Raw genomic sequence first — 22,502 nt, forward strand, 5'->3', positions numbered from 1 at the left:
TAATTTGGCTAATTTCCTTATCTGGTAAAACAAAAAGTCTAAAGAGACAAACTCTAAGGACTCTTTCATTTTATGGCTCTGTGCACAATATGGAATAGCCAAGGTCTTAATTTTATAAATATAGCAACAGGAGAAAATTATTCTAAGGAAGTCAGTACTAGCACATATTTAGAGGATCACAGTTTATGATGCCTAGTACTATAGTTATCCTTTGTATACAAATCAATCTAAAATTACATAATACACTAAAATTGCATATTATCTAGTATAGGTATTTTGCTTTACTTACAAACATTTTAAGTATAAGCAATTTAGTTTTTACTATATGTAATAATGTTTAGGAGATGTTGATGAGAAAATATGCTTGGATAAAAATATAAAAATCAACATTCAAAAAGTTCATGCAGATTCCTTTTCATTTGCAATCTGGGGGAAAACAGAGGGTAACTATATTAAATGTTATCCCCTTCCATTCTTTAAATACATAGAAGTTTTTTCTTTAACAGAAAAAGGTAATTGAATGACGAGTATTAGTTTCTTAAAAAAAAAAGGCTGTGATATTAAACGTTAGACATTGATAAAGCAAGTATACAAATTAAAAATTAAGAGTAATAAGCATAAATTAGAGAATTCATTACTTCCGAAGTAATAAAAGAGGAAAAAGGAGAAAAATGAGAACATTTTTATAAATTAATCCAATAGAAGACTGGAAAAAAAAATAAAGTAATAACAAAAAAAGGGGTGGGAAGAGAAACAATAATAGTATGATAAGTGGAAAACAACAAGAAATACAGTATAGAAATAAAACCTAAATGTTTCAGTAGTTAACATATTTTAAACTCATCTATTAAAAAACAACTAAAACCTACTGATAAGTATTTATTTATGAGACCTACTAAAATATAACAACAAAGAAACATAAAAGCAATGGGATGAGAATAAGATACACCATGCAATTACCAACCAAAAAAACTCTGATATAGTAATAAGAAAACGAGAAAAAAATAAACCTTACAGCAAAAAATCACGATTAAAGATGAAGTCATTACATAAGGCTATACAGTACAATGAATTCACCAGAAGATGAAATACCGAACCTGAGTGAGCAAGCAAAAAGGACTCAAAACATATAAAGCACACATTGACAGAATAATAGGTCACAAACCTACAATCACAGAGGACGTTAAGCACAGTCTCTAAGAAGTGATTAGACAGATAAAGTTACAAAGGAAAGATAAGTTTTGGATACGATTAACAAGCTTGTCTAATGGACATAACTAAACATTATTAAACACTAAACACAACTGTTAAAGAATACACATTCTTTTTAAAATCTATGTAATATGTACAAATTATGAAGAAACACATTCTAGGATAAAGCGAAACTAAACAAATCTCAAAGAATCATTATGAAATGCATCACGCTACTTGGTTAAAAAGTAATCTAACTAAAATACAAACAAAAACATAGCACCTAAAATGAGTGTGTGGAAAAATTTAAAATACACAGTGAAATAATTCATGGGCCAAAGAAATCATAATAGGAATTGCGAAACATTGAGAAGTGACAAGAAAAACACTACATATCAAATCTTCGGTTAAAGCTATGGCTATTTTCTCAGGAGGTATATTACAGACTTAAATACAAATATTTAAAAACATATTAAAAATAATGAATTAAGTGAGGTAAACATTCAATTAAAAACATTACAAAAAAGAATACCAAGGAAACCTATAGAAAGTAAAGGAAGAAAATAAAGTTAAGAACAATAATAAAAAAAATAGAGAGCATCAACAAAAACAAAAGCTAGTTGCTTTGGCAAAAAAGTCCAAGGGAAAAAAAGGAGCAAATAATATGAAGTGGATTCAAGAACAGATGAAGAGGAGATTTAAAAATCATCAGAAAGTACTATGAATTATTTTATCTCAATAAATTTAAATTTAAAAGATAAATGAAATACTTCTCTAGAAAACTTTCATTAATAAAATAGATGCAAGAAGAAACAGAAATCCTTAAAAGATGTGTAACTAGTAAGAAACTGAAGCATTAGTTTCTGTTCCATTAAAAAAGCATCAGATCCAGAAATCTAAGTAAAGTTTTGCAAAAACTTTGTCTTGTCAAACATTTTGGCAAATATGACTATATTAATATTTTAAAAATCTGTAAAACATAAGGAAGCATAGAGTTAAAAAGTACAGGACTAGAAGTTTGATGAAATGCACATAACTGACAAATGTTTAGTATCTCTCATATAGAAAGAATTTTTACAATCATCTAAACACACACACAAGAACCAAAACAGAGACCGTAATTGAATAGAAAAATGTGAATATGGAATTCACAGAAGAGAAAACCTAAATAGCCAATAAACATGAGACTTGTTTAAACTCCCCAGTCATCTAGGAAATGCAAACAAAAACAACATAGATACTATTTGATGCTCAGCAGTCTAACAAAATTACAAGTTAGACTAACACCAAGAGCTAACCCGGGGTAAACAAATTTTTACACACTGCTGACTGGACCATAAAATGTTACAATCATCAGAAAAACAATTTGGTATTTTCCAATAAAGCAGAAAATATTCTATAATCCAAGGTTTCTCAAAGCAGAGCACTTCCAGGGTGCTTGTTTCATCAAGTGGAAACAGAGATTCTATCTATATTGCCTCCTTCCAAACCTAGACATCTGTTTGTAGCTCCTAATGTATTCTGATATCTTCCAGTTTCTCAGTGGCAACTCATTTATAACTTTGTGGCACAAAAATTCTGGAATTCAATCACTTAACTTTTACTAGGATACAGCTTTGAACTTTCTCTGTAACTAATATCTAAATTGTTATGAAAGAAAGCAAATGAATATTAGCCTTTGGGACAGCCTTAAACTTAGCATACTGTAGGCACTCAATATATATGGTATCCAAAGAATAGATACATGCCAAAAAATCTAGTACCTATAAATTGGTACTAAATAAGTATCCACTGAATATATAGTAACAAGTGGAATAAAGTAATAAATAAAATTAAAAATTCCCATTATTGAAGACATACCCATAGTGATGTATTTTTCCTTGTATAAGGAATGGTGCTGCAAGGTCAAGGACTTCCAGGTCTTCATGGCCAGATCTCACAGGAATTACACTATGAAACTTGTTTGAGAGTTTGCAGATTTCATTAAGTGTACCTCCTATTAAAAGAGAACAAATAAACCCTTCAAGTAGTACAAATATAAAGTAAGCAAACTGGGGTACTTATTAAGTAACACATGATCAACAGTAAAGGACTAAAGGGATTGACAGAAAAAGACAACAAATACCATGAATTTAAGAGATTTAATGCACTTATACATTTATTGTTAAAAATAATAATTTGTAAGCTTAGGATCCTATTCATTGATTAAAGAAAACACTGAGCAAAAATGCTGAGATTTGAGCAAAATATAAGGTTTGTGAAATATGAACTTTTAAAATTTATACAAATTGCTCTTTATGCCAGGAATACTTTGGTTCAAATGATCTAAAAAGAATGAAGTTGAGAGTCAAAATATGACAGGATTCCCATTATTAAATTTGCTATATACTACTAATGTCTAGACAACTTTGGTCTTGAGTTTGAAATAAATCTTTTCAGTTTAACACTGAATTTAAATATAGATGCAAACAGTTTATGTAATAGGAATTCCTGTAGAGTGTTTATTCATTTTTCCTATGGAAACCATCACACTTACTTACCCTAATGCTACGACAGGGTGGGTATTAAAACCATCATGTTGGCTGAGAAGAAAGAGTGTGCTCAACGGTGCACAATTATTAAAAGGCAGCATTATCTCTGATTACTCAAACCCCCCGGTACCTTTTCTGGTGTATTTTTCACTTAGATTGATAATTCCTCCTCTCCAGGGAAAGAGAATATGATTTATAAAAATACTTCTGAGTATTTCCTAAAATTTGTGTAAAATTTGTAATGTTAAAATTCAATTGTGAGGAGGAAGCATTTCTGGCATAGCAGAGTAAGGACGTCCAAAAATACACTTCTCCATAATAGCAAAAACAACTGGCAAAAATTGTCAAATTCAACTTTTTCAGAACTCTAGAAATTAACCAAAGGCTTGCAACAATCCAAGGAGTGTTTATTCAAAAAAAGTGGATAAATCTTATAAGAACAGCAAGTTTCATGGCATTTTAACTTGCCCAGCTCCCATACCTCTTCCCTCAGCTCTGTGATAGCTGGAAACCACAGGTTTGCTGTGTCATCCTACAGTTAGATCTTAGCCTATGCTTAGAGTTACAATACTCAGAAATATGATAAAATAAAAATAGCTTACATTTTGATGAAACCCTTTTAAAGTGCTTTCACAAACACTTCCATTTGACTTTTTCAAAAGGCTCTGTAAGGTAAACTGTTACTACTTTGGATGTACTTATACATTCAATAAATATTTACTGAGAGCCAGTTACATGCCAGGTTTACTACTCTAGGTGCTGAAGATACATAGATTAAAAGAACATGTATTCTGACCTTGGGGAATTTACATTCTAATAAATAAACAAATCTACAAACAGATAAAAGACAAATATAATATAAGAAGTGCTCTACTAGAAGTTCATACAGCATGCAGTAAGAACCACTCAAATCTGCCTGATAAATCAGAAAAGTACTTGATGCATGTAGGTGTTTGTTAAATATTTTATATGAATTGCTGAATAAAGGGAATTATTGAGTTTACTTCTGAAGACGTATTAGAGCAGAATTTCTCAGAACAGTGACAGAATGGCAAAGAGGCCCAGAGGAATATACTAGGTTTAGGAATTATCACCAGTTCAATATGGCTAGAGGGTGGGATGGGACCTGCGATAGGAGGTGAGACTGAAAGCTTGAGGGTTGACTGGTAATTTTAAAGATAGGATCAGGAACTAAGGGGACTTCTTTATTCAAGCTTCCTTTGGACCGTCAAGGCCAACATGGCTTCAGCACAGAATTCTGTGGGAGGCAGCAAAGCACAGAAGGAGCCGAAGGCATACTTGACATCCTCTGAGCTGGCCCTACAAGGACAGTTCTAATAAAGCCTGATGGGATCACAGCTTTATTTTATTTTTAGGCCATATAAATAGATTTACTCCATATGTATGTGTGTGTGTGTCTTTGTCCTTCTGTTTTTACATCTATCTCCTGGTACAGATTAAAATACTGCTAATGGAATAAAATGTCACATCTCACTCATCAAAATGGCCAAATTTTTTAAAGCTAGTATATTAGGAGGAGGGTAGGTGAACAGATAATCTCACATGCTGCTAAAGCATGTGCACATTATGATAACTTTACTAGAAAGTAATTGGGCAACATTCACTTAATTCCTTGTGCCCAAATACACTTCAGACGGGAGATAAAGTTCATCACAGAGTTGCTATGTAAAAAACTGGAAGCAATTCAGTTTCACCACCCACTACTAGGGAAGACATTTATCTCCTCTGTGGTTCAGTTTTCTCATGTATAAAAAACAGCTTATAATAGTACCAACTTCACAGGATTGTTGTGATGATTAAATTAATTAGTTTCTGGTATGCTATAAATGTATTAAAACAAGTGATGTTCATAAAAATAATATCAATGTTTATATACATGTGTATTCACATATATACATTATTTTCTAAAATGATTATGTGTTACTTTTATAAACAGAAAAATGCCAGGAATAAAAATGATCATAATCCATTGTAAGAAAGATCAGTTCATTCACAAAATGAAAGATTTCTCTAATGCAAATTAAAGATGATGGTCCCCTTTTATTATGGATTATTAGATAAATATTAGATAAAAATAAGACAAAAGTATAAAAGAAATGCAGAATTAAATTTGACTCAAAGTTTCATTCTCTTAAAATATGTCAGGTTATCGTTACTTGATTTAACTATCAGTAGATGACTTTCATTCTATTTTTATGAAACAAGAGTGACATCCAGAGGCCAAGATAACAGCAACTATACATAACAAGCAGCTTCTTGATTATTATTCAGCTCAGCAGTCACCTTGGGTCTCATTAAGATGACATGTAGGAATCCAACAAGATGGACAAATGCAAACACTTGAGTTTAATGTGTAATTTCAAAATGTCATTCAGATAAATTTACATATATATGTGTATATGTATGTATTTGAATCTAGTTGCTATATATATTACATTATTTGAAATTTAAATTAACAGTATTTTGACTTTACATGTCCCAGGTTGCCCCTAAAATATACTTAACAATAATCAATCAGAGAAACACATAAGCAAAAGCTATATTCTAATAGAACAGCAACTTAAATATCATACCTTCTATCAAAATTAGACAGTCATTTGAAAGTGGGAGAATACCATTATTTTTCACAAAATGAACAGCTACTTTTCGTTCTCCTTGATCTTTAGTGGTCCAGATATTTGAATCATATAATGATGTATTTTGTAGTTTGCTATCTGGGGTTTTGGTTGCACCCTCTTGCAAAATTATATCCAAATCACCCTCATGTGGAACTTCTTGCCTAAAATCATTGACAATGAAATAATACAAAAACAATTGGTATAAGCTTGGAAATTCAAATTTAACAAACTATCCAATAAAAAAATTGTTTATATGCTTATGAACCAGCTACTTATTTTAAAACATGGAGATAACACTCTGCAGATTACATGGCTCATTCAATAGAAAGATATTTGATGACATTTTATGGCTAATTAGATCCATATCATAATTACATTAACCACCAGCAATTTCCTTGCCTGGTTTTGTGACACCATTATTTCTAGCACCAAACTGTTCTCCTCTGTAAGGAATGCTAAACTTCCCAGCAGGAGCCCCGTCTTCACTCCAGCTAAATATCCACTTACCACTTAAGTAATATCACTTTCATAGGGTACCTACTTTGCAAACCAATATTCCATTTGATTCCTTTTAATCTAGAATATAATTTTCAAAAGTCATATGGTAAAATATGATACAGTAGAAATCGCATAATCTGGAATCAAAAGGTCTATTTCCTTGTCTTGGTTCTGTCACCAATCAGCTGTGTAAATTTAGGTAAAACCTCTTAACATTTCTAAGATGATTTCCCTATTTGTTAAAAATATTATCATAGAGGGTGGTTTTGTTTGGCAAAGCTATATGATTTTTACAGAATCTTACGAACTATAATTTGATAATACTTCAAGACTATCTAAAATCTGTACTTATATTTTAATTCCAACTACCATTTCAAGCCAAAATGGGTAGAAGATGGTCCCCTGTTTTGTATAAGGAGACCTGATGATCAAAAATCTCCACAAACAGTATTATACTTAGATTGTGAAGGGGAAAATATATGTACATTAGTGTACACAGCACACACACAATGTACACACACATAAATATAATGGAGATGTATATACATGTTCATGTTACATATATAGAGGGAAGACAGTCAAATTGCATAAAAGAGGGATTAAAAATAATTTTCAGAATATGTCTTGAGTTAGTAAGTACATATTCATTCTAATGTCTTATAAATTTATTTACTTATTTATAAAATAATTGATGTTTAGAATAAAGCTTTTGAGGAACTGAGAAATCCTTAATCACCAACAAAAGTTCAAATTAATGTCCACTGTGTGGTAGTTATTAAGCAGGACAGGAATATTTCCAACAAGGCTTTCTCTTAACGCTTAATTAGGAATTTCAACTAACCAGAAATCTTTTCTATTTAAGGATTTTAGCTAACAATGGTTTACTTTCAAGATTGTTTTGTGACAAATGAGAAAGCCCCCCCCAAATATTTTCTTTTTTTAAATTATTATATTTATTTATTTATTTTTTTATTGGAGTATAATTGCTTTACAAAGTTGTGTTAGTTTCTGCTGCACAGCAAAGTGAATCAGCCATACGCATACACACATCCCCTCCCTCTTTGACCTCCCCTCGGCCCCATCCCACCCAACTAGGCCATCACAGAGAACCCAGCTGAGTTCCCTGTGCTATACAGCTTTTCACAGTTATTATTTGTCTGCATTTATCAGAGCTACTAAATTGAATTTCAGATCTGAAAACAGCAACTACTTTTATTTACTATTACTAAGAAACATCAAAAGGATTTATTTTCTAAGAATTAGTGTTTTCTCTTAAAAAGATTACCATTCTTTCAAAATACAATACATTAAAATCACAATTTACTCATTGTCAGGACTTAAACTGACACATAAGAAAACATATATACACAAATTTCATGAAATGAAAACTTTGGTTTTGTTATGGAAAATACTTACAGTGAATGACACTTAGGACAATAAAGTTTAACAGACTGAAAGAGTCTTCTGGGCTTATATGACCTCAATTTTGCTCGGATACGATATTGTTGAGGAGCTTTTTGTTTCAAAATAGCACACAGTGGGGTTTTCTCCAAATACTGATGATCCGTAAGTACTATAAAGAATTTTTGAATTAAGTTAGAGAAATCTGCAAGGATATAAGTATATTCATGGCATGAATCCCCGTGAAACAAACATACACAATCAAATCCAATTAAGTTGTATTAATTGTCAATTTTGGTAACATTTTGCCACATTTATCATCATCTCCAACTGTCATTATCTCCATCTCTCCATATATACATAAACCTTGCAGATACGTGATAGTAACTTCCATACATTTTGTCCCTTTTCCCCTAAGTACTTCAGTATGTATTTCACAAGAACAAGCAATTTCATTAACATATTACAATGTAATTTTCAACATCAGAACACTTAACACTGATTATCACGGAATCAACAGACATTATTCAAATTTCTCCAACTATCCCCATAATGCTCTTATTTAGCATTTTATCTTCAGATCTAGGACCCAATCCTGAACCATGTGTAGCATTTATTTTTCCTGTCTCTTTGGAGTCCTTCAATGTAGAGAATGGTTCCTCAGCTCTTCTTTGTCTTTCAGGACGCTAATATATTTGAGGAGTAGAGGCCATTTATTTGGGTGTGTCTGGTTTTTCTCATGATCAGATACCAATTACACATTTTTGGTAGGAATACTACTGTGTAAGTGATATTGTGGCCTTCTCATTGCATGACATCAAAAGGCACATGATATCAGCGTTTTCATTCCTGGGTATGTTAACTTTGCTCAGCTGATTAAGGTGGTGTTCAGCAGGTTTCTCCACTATAAACTTATTATTTCTCCCTTTATAACTAATAAGAAAGTATTTGATAAAATATAAATATCCCAATTTCATTAAACATTTAGGATCCTGCTAGTTTAAGATCCATTGACGATTAGCAACTAAATAATTACTATCATGATTGAAAAACGGTGATTTTTCTCTAACTTCATTATTCTTTACATTTATCTGCTGCCATTCTATTTTAAATAACAGTTTTCCATTCAACCTCATTTATTTATTTGTTTTGTTCATTTATTTACTATCCATATGGACTCATAGATTCCTACTTTATTCAATCAGTTCTATGCCATCACTAGTAATTTTTATTTTGATACTCAAATTGTATGAGATTTGACATCTGCCACCATTAACCTGAGAAATTCTCTACTTTCTGGCACAACAAGATGTTCCAGAATCACCTTATAATTCTCTTGTCCCAACCCTGGAATCTGCTATTTCTCCAAGAAGCCCTGATTGGGGATATTACTTATAAACTAAGATCTGTGCACTAGGTGTACTCATTGCTACTGGGTGTCCTTGTTTTTATGCCCTTTCATCAACAGAGCTCGGGCACATATGCACACATGTTCATACCTATACTTATACACGTGCACCTGCATGTGTATGAATGCATATGTGAGTGAATACATATATACAAACACCCATATATCTATTTCTGTATCTGTCTCTAAAACCATGAGTACATACTGACACCTCCAATTCTAATACAATACCACAGCTTCTTTCTTCTAGCCCATTTCATAATTATATGTCCTTTCTCCAATAATGAGAAACTCATATCTTTATAATAGTATATTACAGAATTTTATTTAATAGACTTGTGCTTAGAAATAGTTAATTTTTTTTTAAATCTTAGCTGAAGTATCAGAAGGTGGGTATCTGATAGATTAACTATCATTGCTTACATTAAAGTTTTGGGGCATATTTTAAGGAACTCCTTTATGGACACACCACTAAATACATAGTGTGAATTGATTAAAATTAACACGGATATGTTTTTGCCCTCGTGGATAGGTAAGTATAAGGACAGACTTCATAATACTCACTCTTGTGCCCATAATACAAAAATGAAAATGGTCTTACTTGTAGCTGACAGTTGTTGACATCTTTCTAACTCATATAGTGATACTGATCCAGAGCCTATCAGGAAAAAAAGAAAGAGGAATTACAGTTTTAAAATCCATTAAAAGCTCAATGTGGCATTGAAAACTATAAAACATTACTGAGAGAAACTGAAGAAAATCTAAACAAATGGTGAAATTTGTTTATGGATTCATGTCATTTGTTCATGGATTGGAAGGTTCAATATTGTTAGGAACTGACATTCTTCCCAAAATAGATCTGTAGATTCAATAAAATCCTAATCAAAATTGCATAGGCTTTATTATAGAAAAGCAGATTCTATCACTTAAGTGGAAATGGCAAAGAATCTAGAATCTAATCTTGAAAAAGAACAAAATTGGAGGTCTTATACTATATGACTTCAAGATTTACTATAAAGCTATAGTAAACAAAAGAATATGGTACTGACATAAAGAATGACAAATAATATTATCAGAATTAAATAGAAAGTCCAGAAATACACCCACATTTACATGGTCATTTGATTTTTAATAAAGGCAGCAAAGCAATCCAAATGGAAAGCAAAACGCTTTTCAAAAAATGGTTCTGCAACAACTGGAAATTAGTATGAGGAAAAAAAAATGCTTACTTCACACCACACTACTAAGTACTGAACACAAAGCTCAGAAGTAAATCCACATTTATACTCATTTGATTTTTGACAAAGACACCAAAGCCATCTTTAAAAAAAAAATGGTGCTGCAACTGGAAATTCATATTTTCAAAAATGTCTATGTCATACCATAATACTAAGCATTAAAAAGGAATAAACCACTGATATATGCAACATGGATGAATCTCAAAAACAAATAGTATGTACAAGAGTACATAACATGTTATTGCATTTATCTGAAGTTCTAGAACAGGCACAATTAATCTATGGTGGAAAAAATCAGGACTTCTGGGGTAGGGATGGGGGTGAGGATTGATTGGGAAAGAGCACGAGGGAGATTTCTGCAAAAAGGTAATGGTCTTGATTTTAAGAGGGACTTAGGTTTTGCAGTTTATGTGTTAGCCAAAACTCATGAAATGATACACCTAGGTTGCCCATTTCATTGAATATAATTTACCTCAAAAATAAAAGAGAATTCTAAACAAATATTTAACTCTAGATAATGATGTTCATTCATTGAAGTGTTTAGGAGATGTACTTATGTCTGCAAATTACTTTAAATGCATCAAAAAATAAACTGGATTGATGCATTAAAAAAGAGATAAATGACACAGCAAAGAGAATAACATGTTAACTAGAGAATCGGATGGTGGGTATATGAGTGTCGACTATACAATTGTTTCAACTTTTCTGTGTGTTCGAAAATTTTTCTTATGTTGAAAAAATACATTGAAGGGAATAAAGGGATAGGTGGATAAAATAATATATTTACCAAACTTAATAGGATGACTTGATGAATACCATAAAATATGATTTTACTTTAACAAAAAAAGCAAAAGTAGTGATCATAGCAATAAGTCTTTTTTTTTTAACATCTTTATTGGAGTATAGTTGCTTTACAATGGTGTGTTACTTTCTGCTTTATAACAAAGTGAATCAGCTATACATATACATATATCCCCATATCTCCTCCCTCTTGCATCTCCCTCCCACCCTCCCTATCCCACCCCTCTAGGTGGTCACAAAGCACCTAGCTGATCTCCCTGTGCTATGCGGCTGCTTCCCACTAGCTGTCTATTTTACATTTGGTAGTATATATAAATCCATGCCACACTCTCACTTTGTCCCAGCTTACCCTTCCCCCTCCCCATGTCCTCAAGTCCATTCTCTACGTCTGTGTCTTTCTTCCTGTCCTGCCCCTAGGTTCTTCAGAACCATTTTTTTTTAAATTTAGATTCCATATATATGTGTTAGCATACGGTATTTGTTTTTCTCTTTCTGACTTATTTCACTCTGTATGATAGACTCTAGGTCCATCCACCTCACTACAAATAACTCAATTTCCATAGCAATAAGTTTTAATAATGCTTTCCAAAATGAAGAATTTAACACTTTAAAAAGTATCCATATTTTGCAACTACTTTAGCTTACTACATTCTATTATATATAATAGTATGTTATATTTTTATAATTTATTGTATGTGGCATCATATACAAACATATGTATTACTTGTCCATCTTACTCAACATCACTAATAAATGGCATAAGAATCCATGGCAAGAGAACCTTAAGCGAGCGAAGTATAATTTCAAAGAATCTGATTACTTAATATCTGCCATTCTGCATGAAGTTAAATAATAAGAAAATAGAGAAAATATTGCAAAATATATACAACAATCTCCCACAAAACTGATAAGACAAAAAATAAAGAATCCGACAGCAAATCAGGTATAGGGTAAGAGCAGACAATTCAAAGAAGGAGTAAAAAGGGCCAATATATACGTAATAAGATTTTTAAGTTTCCATGTACTCAGAAAAAATAAATAAGATATCACCTTATACCTACCAAATTGTCAAAAAATTACTTATAGTGTCAACGGCCAATACCACTGAGAGTGTGAGGAAAGGACATTCTCCCACACTGTTATTTGCATATGAATCCTATGACATTTTGGCATATAATCTGGCATCATTTATGAAAATAACAGATGTGCTTACTCTTTGATCCTTCAACCCCACCTTTAGAAGTTTATTTTAGAGAAACAATAAGCATGAATGTACAATTGTTCAAGGGTGTTTATTAAAGAAGTATTTGTAAGAGTAAGAAACTGGAAACAACCTGAATGTCTATCAAATGGAAAATGGCTTAATTAATAATGTTAGATTCATATAAAATATAATGTAACTATTAAAAAATGAGTTTGAGCTATATGAATTACGCCAGAAAGAGGTCTGTGATACACTGTTAAATAAAGCAGCTAGTCTAGTATCGTCCCATTTTTGTAAAACTTTTAAACAGAGGGAAAACTCGTATCTGTTTATGTAGAAGTATATATATTCATACAAACATGTTGATGTTGAAGAAATCACACTAAACTGTTAACTTTACCTCAGCAAGTGGGCATAAAGGCATGGGAAGGCTACGTACCTTGATACTGTCACATGTACTACTTTTGTAATTTAAAAACGATTAGAAAAACCTTTTAAAAGGAGAAAAGGGATTTCAAAAAGTATAATTACAAATTAATACTGTCTCCAAATGATTGTCAATTGAAGTAAACTGGCCTCTTAATGGCAGCTTAAATAATCACAGATTAGGCCAAAATGCTATCACCAGCGTGCTAGGAAATATGAATAATTCTAAGGCAGAGAAAATGAAGAAATAAATATGTACAAAAAAATCAAATAGCCTGCATTTGAATCTGACTGACTTTGCCATCAGTTAATAGCTAAGTGACCCTGGACAGATTATATGACTCCCATCACTCAAAGCCTCAGTTTCCTTTCTATAAAAGGGAAGAATAATATCAACCTCATAGGAGTGCTGTTAGGATTAAATAATAATGGCTGTAGGCACTGACTAAGTGCCTATCAAGTCACACATGTTAATTTTAATGCTTATCATTACTGATACAGAAACAGAGTAAATACTCATAGATCATAGTAGGGAAGGAGTTAGGTTGTAAAAAAAAAAAATAGGGGATAGAAACATGACATAGATTCTAGGTGTCAGAATGTATAAGCAAATACTGACACAAAATGGTAAAGAAAAAAATCTTACAGATTAAGTGTTTTAAAATTTAGATTTGAATAGTCACCTGTTCAGGTAGGCAATAATATAAATACACAACCAATTGTTTGTTAACATTTTGTAATTAGGTACTTAATAAAACTGGGAACTCTAAGATATGTATGATCAAAAAATACTTGGGCTATTTGAAATAAAGCAGCAAAAACAACCTTTGTTCCTTTTAGAAACTGATGAGCAAAACTGTTTACTAGGAAATAAATACAGATTTATAATAAATTCATATATAAACACATTAACACTACATATATCACAAATCAAGTAATCCCTACCACCGCAATTTGAAAATGTAACTATACAGGTAAGGGAGGAGTAACGTTTACCTTTGCACAGGACACTGATAAAGATTTAGCATGTTTCTTTACAATGAATATGGATTTAACAACAACAAAAAAATAGAGATAGGAAGATATTAAAAAAGAGAATTTATGTTGATAAAGTCATTTTACTTAGCAGAAACTAAACTGGCAACATTAAAAATCATCCTTACTCATTAGGAGCATGGGATTAATAAATAAACACCACTATATATAAAATAGGTAAACAACAAGTATTTACTATAAAGCACATGGAACTATATTCAATATCTTGTTAATAACCTGTAACAGAAAAGAATCTGACACTGTACACCTGAAACTAACACAATATTGTAAATCAACTGTAGCTTAATAAATTAAAAAACTGTCCTTACTTGAAATATTTGAAAAGCTGTCCTCATGTTCTGATTGACATATACCCTCTAAACGCTGATTGGCTGGCAAATCTACAGATTCTAAAACCCTGTAATTGAAAGAACAGAATTTTTAATTGCATAAAACAAAGTCAAACAATGATCAGCTTAGCTCTACCCAAAGAAACCAAGAGCTCAATGAAATTGTATAAAAAATTCTGTGTGTGTATGCATTTTTCAGGAAGACTATAGTTTTTTAACAGATTATCAGGGGATTCCAAGAGACCCTCAAATTTTAAAAACCTAAGTCTAGAAAGACACAAGTACAATAGTGGGATGATGAAATACTGCAAATAAGCTGGGTATTTAATGGATGACATTCTAAGTCAGAAAAATCTCATTCTAGAGTCAAGTAGTGAAATACTATGTGGCTATATATTGCAATATGAGAAATAAAGTAGGGAAACTGATAGAAGGTTATTAAAATAGCTAATTTCATTGATGATAAAATCATATTGATTTCAATATATTAAAACCTGGAAAATAGCTATGTCATTTTAATTTACTGAAAAGGATATTTTCTGTAACTCTTTGAAAATATGTAGAAGAATTTTTATTTCCCTAGAATACGGGTCGAAGAGTTTCTGCACACATCATTAACAGGAGTACTTCAAGGAAAAGGGAACTGCAAGTGTAGCAGGATTTAAGGTACTATTCACTTTCTGGGCACACCTAAAAGTTTTAAAAATATGATACCCTGAAATATTTCCATTACCTATTTTCTTGGTTATACGCACTTTAAAAAGGCAGTATTGGGGCTTCCCTGCTGGTGCAGTGGTTGGGAGTCCGCCTGCCAATGCGGCCCCAGTCCGGGAGGATCCCGCATGCCGCAGAGCGGCTGGGCCCGTGGGGCTGTGGCCGTTGGGCCTGCGTGTCCGGAGCCTGTGCTCCACGACGGGAGGGGCCACGGCAGTGAGAGGCCCGCGTACCGCAAAAAAAAAAAAAAAAAAGGCAGTATTTTGTCCATGATTGATCAAGTATGTTTGGCACCCTAGACATATATATCAAGTTTTCCAAACTTTAGCTAAGCTCCAGTTTCCACTGTTTGTTTCTGTACCTGGAGAAGGTGGCAAATGGTAGAAGAACATGAGTGCAAAGAGTAGAGGTAAGAGCATAAGTAACTATTGGAAAACCTAGACTATAAACCCAGCTCTGCTACTATGTAGCTATTTGAACCTACAATCACTTGATTTGTTTCATTTGGTTCATCTATTTAAAAAAATGAATAATGAATGGCAAGGAAGGCTCTGAGGATCAATTACAAGAGACCTCTTAGAGCCCCCCTTCCCACCTCAGAACAATATTATCCTAGAAACCAGCTTAATTAATACCTTATTTACAATTTCTAAATAGGTTTATAATATGCTTACTTTTTCAGTTGATCCACATCAGAGTTACTTTCTGGCAAGACTCTGATTCCCCGACCGTAACTGGTGCCTCCATGGAGATGAAACTCTAGGGCTAAAAATGTTGCCAGGTTCTCTGAATTGACTGACTGAAGTTTGGTATGTAGGCTATAAATTCTAAGAAAGCTTCCAACCTAAAAGCAGATGATTTATTATTTAGAAAATGGAGAAAAATCAAACAATTTTTGATACAATATTTAACTACTAACATGGGGCACAGACCAATAACCCGGGATGTTGACTCATCAGAAAGGAAAGTGGTATGTTCTACTAATGTGTACTCAATATCAGCCCCAAGGACACTGTATCAAAACCAAAACGTGTGTGTGTGTGTGTTTGTATACATACATATGCATGTATAGATATGTATGTATTTTTCAAATGTAAAGGCATATTTCCATTTTAGAGATATTAAAATGTTAAATAAGATTGAGTCTTAGCATTGGTAAGATATGGTAGCTAAGAAAACTATTACCTAAATCAAATCCAAGCCCTCTATTTGATTAAGAACCTATTTGGTTAAGGTTTCTGAAAATAACCTACTTTAACTAATTTAAGGTAAGATTTAATTAAATATGATCACTAAAACACTCTCATTATGAGAATACTAGAAAGTATGTTGAAATGTGCTACTCTACCAAAATAATAAACCCCCTCTATTCCACAAGTTCTATGGAAATAAAATTTCTGTAAATATTTTTCTCTGTACACCATAATGTGAAAGACCTTCTATGAGTTCAAATATAGATTTAAACCAATTATAGTTTTGAACGAAATGTCCTATAATTTTAGATGTTTTGCTAAACTTAGTCTTAAAAATATCTTTAATTACGGAGTATTTGATATTCTTTTAATGTAGAAGACTTAAAAAGAGACAGATGCAGAATGTTTATTAAAGAAACACATACTCAAAGGAAGAAGCTGTATTACCTAAATCACATTTTTATGAAAAAAGAGTTATAAACAAAAGGAGTTAGTTACCAACTAGGAAATTTAATTCATTTGTATAAAGCAGCACTCCTGACTGCTGATGACTGTGGGACTACCATTCTTTTTTTCCTACAAGGTCAAGATTAACCGTGGTGAGATTCTGTGTAACAGAAAAGCTATACATGGGGGAAAATAAAGAAAGAGAAGGTAGTAAACCAACCTCCCACCTCTGCTTACTGCTGTTTCAGTTCATTGTATTTCTCCTCATCACCCTCTGGATGTGATGGAGGAGAGAAATGGGGGGAAAAAATAAGGGGAAAAAATCCACACTCCCAGAGCTACTCCTTCATCCTCAAGGATCTTTTTCCCATCCAATCATGGGTTTTATAAGGAGGTAAGGCACTTAGTCTTTTCTTCTCTGACTTCTTCCACTGACAGAACAGCAGGGGAGCAGGGTAAATAGAGTCAGAGAAGGAAAACACACACACACACACACACACACACACACACACACACACACACACACACACACACACACACACACACACAAGATGACAAAACTGATTTTCCTCATGTTCTCCAAAGTAAGATGATGGAAGGAAATATGTCTATTTCTATTTACTTTTATGTCATTCTTTTTGAACATTTATTACTCTGTAATTCTTTTTAATATACATAATATATTAGTGCAGTAAATGTATATAATCTACAAAGGACTTAAAGAAGGCCAGACACAAGGCGAAAGATACCATAATCATAAATGAAAAGTTTCAACATTATAAAGATAATTTCCTAATTAATTATTTTTTAAAATCAATGCAGTTTCTATCTAAATCTCCAGTGCCTTTCAAGGAATTGTAAAAACTGATCTGAAAGTGAACAGTCAAGTTACTTTTGAAGACTGAACTGGGAGTGAGGGCTTAACCTATGAAATATCATTTAAAAATAAAGGTATGATTATTAAGACAGGATGGTATTAATGCAGACATATATGAACACGGATAAATCTTACAAATATAATGTCAAAGGAAAAAAGCAAATTATAGAATGATACATAACCATATGCATTTTTGAGACAAAAGTATATAAAATAAAAGCATAATAAACATGGGTGTGCACACGTACATGTTAGGATAAATAAAAAGAGTATATTTGGGAGCAAAAAATTAGAACAAGCAGAGGTACAAAGAAGGTTCCACATGTAGAAATTTCATTTCTTAAAATTAAAAGTACCTGAAATAAGTGTGCAAAACATTTAGAAATGTTAAGTTTGGATGATAGGCACGTAGATGTTTTTTATACTATCTTCTTTACTATTGTATTTCATAATAAAACAAAATTATACTTTAAAGACCAAGAGAAAATTTTATATATATAGGCTATAAAAATGACAAACTGTTATTTCCAGAAATTCCTTCTGGAGGCAGCACTGTATATTTTTTTAAGCTTGCTAAATATATTATAAAACGTGCCAGATGCTCTGTTATAATAGACAAATACATAACAAACAAATCATCTTATTGGTAATAACAAAAAAATTATAAAACATACCTCTAAAAATTGTTATAAAAGCCCTTTTTAATACAGAAACAGTAAAAATAAAGCAAAGCAAACTGGCTATTAAGAAATGTTTATTCCTTTAGAAATAATTTAAATATTCCTTATAAACTTTCAAAAATTTCCCTTTAGGTTTAATATTTTTAATTACCTGTATGTGTCTGAAAATAACCAAAATATAGTTCTTGGGTCACTGAATGCCAAACATAATTAGAACTACGTGTGTTTTATAATTATTTTTAAATTGTGTCAGAATAAGTCTGGGGATTGAAAATACACTGCTTTTGTTTGTAGACAAAAGGTTTGAAGTATGTGTGTGTGTGTGTGTGTGTGTGTGTGTGTGTGTGTGTGCGCAAAATGTTTAGGGAAGGAGATAACTTACTTAAAAAGCAAGGTTTAGGAAAAATGTTAAGGGCAACTTTAGCTGTAAAATATATCGTATATAGAGTTCAATTATATTGTGCTTTACAATTGCCTTAACTGTCCTCTTTATTACATAAAATAAAAATCACATTTTTTTCCTGTTCCTATTCAACAAAAATACATGTAATCCATGCATTTCAATATAAATATGCAATTTTAAGCAGTTATTGTCGAGTGTTGACAAGAATTAATTGATATCAATATCATTTGACTCTGGGCACTTCTTAAATAAATATGAAATGGTTAGTATAGAGGTTGCCTCAGAACAAATAAAATGTGATGTCAAGGTACATTAAATAAAAGCCTACAGTTATACTACTTACACATAGAGAAAATCCTTTTCATTTTTCTATTACATTGTAGATAAATGTCATGATATCTTTAGAGAAAAATTAATTGCCCTACATTTTCTTAATTATGTATGCTCATAGCACCCTCTAGTGGGTGAGATAAAGCAGACAAAGGAGATGAAAAAAATCTGAAAAAAATTCACAGCGCTCATTGATTCATGCATTCACCAGCAGATATTATTTACTTAACCCTTACTACATGGAAAGCACTGTGGCAGGTGCTGTCCAGGACTTGGGACAAGGAAATCAGGACAAGAGAGAGGAACAAAAGACCTATAGAAACAGCATAGGGAAAGAGAAGGGAATTAAAACAGTGAAAGTCGAATCTAAAATGTAAATCTTTTTCATTCATAAAGAACTATATCTGTATTTTAAAAAGACTTTAGAATTGGCTTTATCATTACATTTATTTTTGAAATAAGCTAATCAATGCAGATAAAATCAAGGAAAAGCATCAAAAATATATTTTCAACAGTCAATTTTCTGATATGAAAGGTATGAACACACTCATAAAGGACAAAAGAGTACAGTTATCACCTTCCTTGACCTGGACTTTAACCTAATTTATTGAGTTGGGTGGGCTTCTTTGTAACACAGTGTAAAAGTGGAAATATTTCCTTCTCCAAGAACATTTATTTGCAAAAAAGAAACCGGGCACTAAAATTCAGATTTAAAAAAATTACAATTCACTTTCCCTATTTTCTTCCCATAAGTAGGTTATATACCTCCCTAAATGTAGGATGGAAGCTATTTGCAATAAAGAAATTCATTTCTTTATACTGCTTAAGAAGATTAGCTCTGGAAACAGACATACATTCAAATACAGGCTTCACGCAAGTAAGTGCGAAATCTTGGGCCTCTGAGTGCCTCAGTTTTCTCATTTGTAAAACAGAAATGATGATAGTACCTACAGCACAAGACAGTGCTAAATACATATGAAGTGCTTTAACAAATGTTACTATTATTATCATTATTATCAATGACAGCATTCTTTGCAAGAAAGATTACTTGCAAATAAATGGCATGGTAAAATGAAGAAAAATATTCCTTAAAATGTTACTAAGAAGCAAGAAGTGCCCAAACTAAGCAGCGTTATTTTACCTAGAAAACTGCATCTCAAAAACAGTGAGCAAATTCTAATAAACTGTATGGTATACACAGACAATTTATCAATATATTTTAGAGGTGGATTAAAAAGTTGAAGACTGGATTTTATCAAACCAAGTAAAAGAGCTTATCATTTAAGTTTACAAATATTTTATACATCCTTTGTTATTTTAAAGCAAATTTTATGGCAGAAAAAAATTTTTCTTTCCATAGTAAAATTGGGCACAGCTTTAAGATGTTCAGGAAACATTCTTTAATTTTAAAAAAGCTGTTCAAGCCATTATAATTTAATATATCGTCTAATAATTTAAATACACATTTTACAAATTAAAGAAAAAAATTAATCTGGAGTTAATTTCTAGACCTCAAATATCATCTAACATGTGATTTACCCTAAAATTTTTAAAAATACAAAAGAGCAAAACATGCTTGCAACACAACATCACCTTTAAAGATTTGGCCACTTGAACATGGTTGTCATAGACTAAAATGTCTATTGTCAGATTCTGCACCCGCTGGATGTGACTTAAATCACCTTCAAGAACAAGGTCTTGTATTAAGACTCTCCAAGATGGGAATGGGGTCCTGGTGCCATCCCATACCTGCATAAGAAGTAGAACAAAAGTTTAATGATCTTTTTGTAAAACTGTGGAGGCTAGAAGAGTTTTATTTGCTGGTAACATAGCTTAAAAGTAATTAAATATATTCCCCCAAATATCTGTTAAACTTTGAATATGATGTATATTCTTTCCTGATTGTAAAAGGACTACATATGTATAGGTAATGAATAAAATGTAAGGGAAAAAACTCAAACAGCTATGAGCTTAGAAAAACTATTAACATATTGTTGAATTTACTTATCTTTTTTTTCTTCTATGTAGTTATAATATATATGTCTTTTCTTCTTTTTACCAAACTGGCATTCTATTCTGCTTTTCATTTCTTAATTTATTGCTGGGCAGTTTTTCAGGCAATTTAAATATTCTTCTAAAATAGGACTTTCAATGGCTTCACATTACATTATAGATGCAAACAAATTTATTAAACCAATCCCTTTTCTGGCCATTTGTTTCAAAATTTTTGCTATTTTAAATAATTTAGTAATTACCATCTTGTATATAAACCTTTACAAGTATCTCTGCTAATTTTCTTAAGTATAAATTCCTAGCTTTTAGGGAACTAATCTGACCTCTGCCCATTTTTCCACTTTGTTCTGATTTGGAAAAGGCCTTTGAAAGCACAGATATGAATATTTTGTTTATGTTAGAGGTTATGAACACAAGTGAATTACAATCATGGGTGATGGAAAGGGAAAGGTAGGTTGGATTGCTATTTAAGTCACCTTGAGGTAAGGATGGGAACAGGGGCCCAGGACGAGTATGCACTATCCCATCCTTAAGACCTGAGCTAGCTTGTGCTGTGCTAGGGCTGGAAGAGATGAGCTTGAGGCTATGCTATGCTATAGAAGGGCTGGACAAAAGACATTTGGAGAGAGGTGAGAATGCCTCTGCATGTCAGAAGTTTGGCTGGGTAAGAGTGAACAGTCTACTTAAACAGAAAACACCACATTTCCTTTTCTTTTTAACTGTTATTTTTTTTTTAATTGAAGTATAGTTGATTTACAATGTTGTGTTAGTTTCAGGTGTACAGCAAAGTGATTCAGTTATACACACACATAGACACACACACATATATCTTTTTCAGATTATTTTCCTTTATAGGTTATTACAAGATATTGAATATAGTTCCCAGTGCTATACATAGGTCCTTGTTGCTTATCTATTTTATATACAGTTGTGTGTATCTGTTAATCCCAAACTCCTAATTTATCCTTACCCCCATCCTTTCCCTTTTGGTAACCATAAATTTGTTTTCCATGTCCGTGAATCTATTTCTGTTTTGTAAATAAGTTCATTTGTATCATTTGCTTAGATTCCACATATAAGTGATATCATATGATGTTTGCCTTTCTCTGACTTACTTCACTTA

General features: G+C 32.0%; 1 protein-coding gene across 4 annotated transcripts in view; it reads right to left on the minus strand.

The window, feature by feature from the left end:
- Positions 1-22,502, minus strand: part of POT1 (protection of telomeres 1) — an 81,708-nt gene that overhangs the window by 9,811 nt on the left and 49,395 nt on the right. For all 4 annotated transcript variants that reach the window (XM_082846794.1, XM_082846793.1, XM_082846792.1 and 1 more), the window contains 7 exons: positions 20,960-21,115; positions 16,111-16,280; positions 14,702-14,790; positions 10,270-10,326; positions 8,276-8,432; positions 6,317-6,522; positions 3,052-3,187 (listed from right to left, as the gene is read on the minus strand). In XM_082846794.1, the coding sequence (XP_082702920.1) occupies positions 3,052-3,187; positions 6,317-6,522; positions 8,276-8,432; positions 10,270-10,326; positions 14,702-14,790; positions 16,111-16,280; positions 20,960-21,115 (971 nt within the window). The remainder of the gene's footprint in view (positions 1-3,051; positions 3,188-6,316; positions 6,523-8,275; positions 8,433-10,269; positions 10,327-14,701; positions 14,791-16,110; positions 16,281-20,959; positions 21,116-22,502) is intronic.

This window comes from Leucopleurus acutus, assembly GCF_964270905.1.
Source record: "Leucopleurus acutus genome assembly, chromosome: 9".
Lineage (NCBI taxonomy): Eukaryota > Metazoa > Chordata > Mammalia > Artiodactyla > Delphinidae > Leucopleurus > Leucopleurus acutus.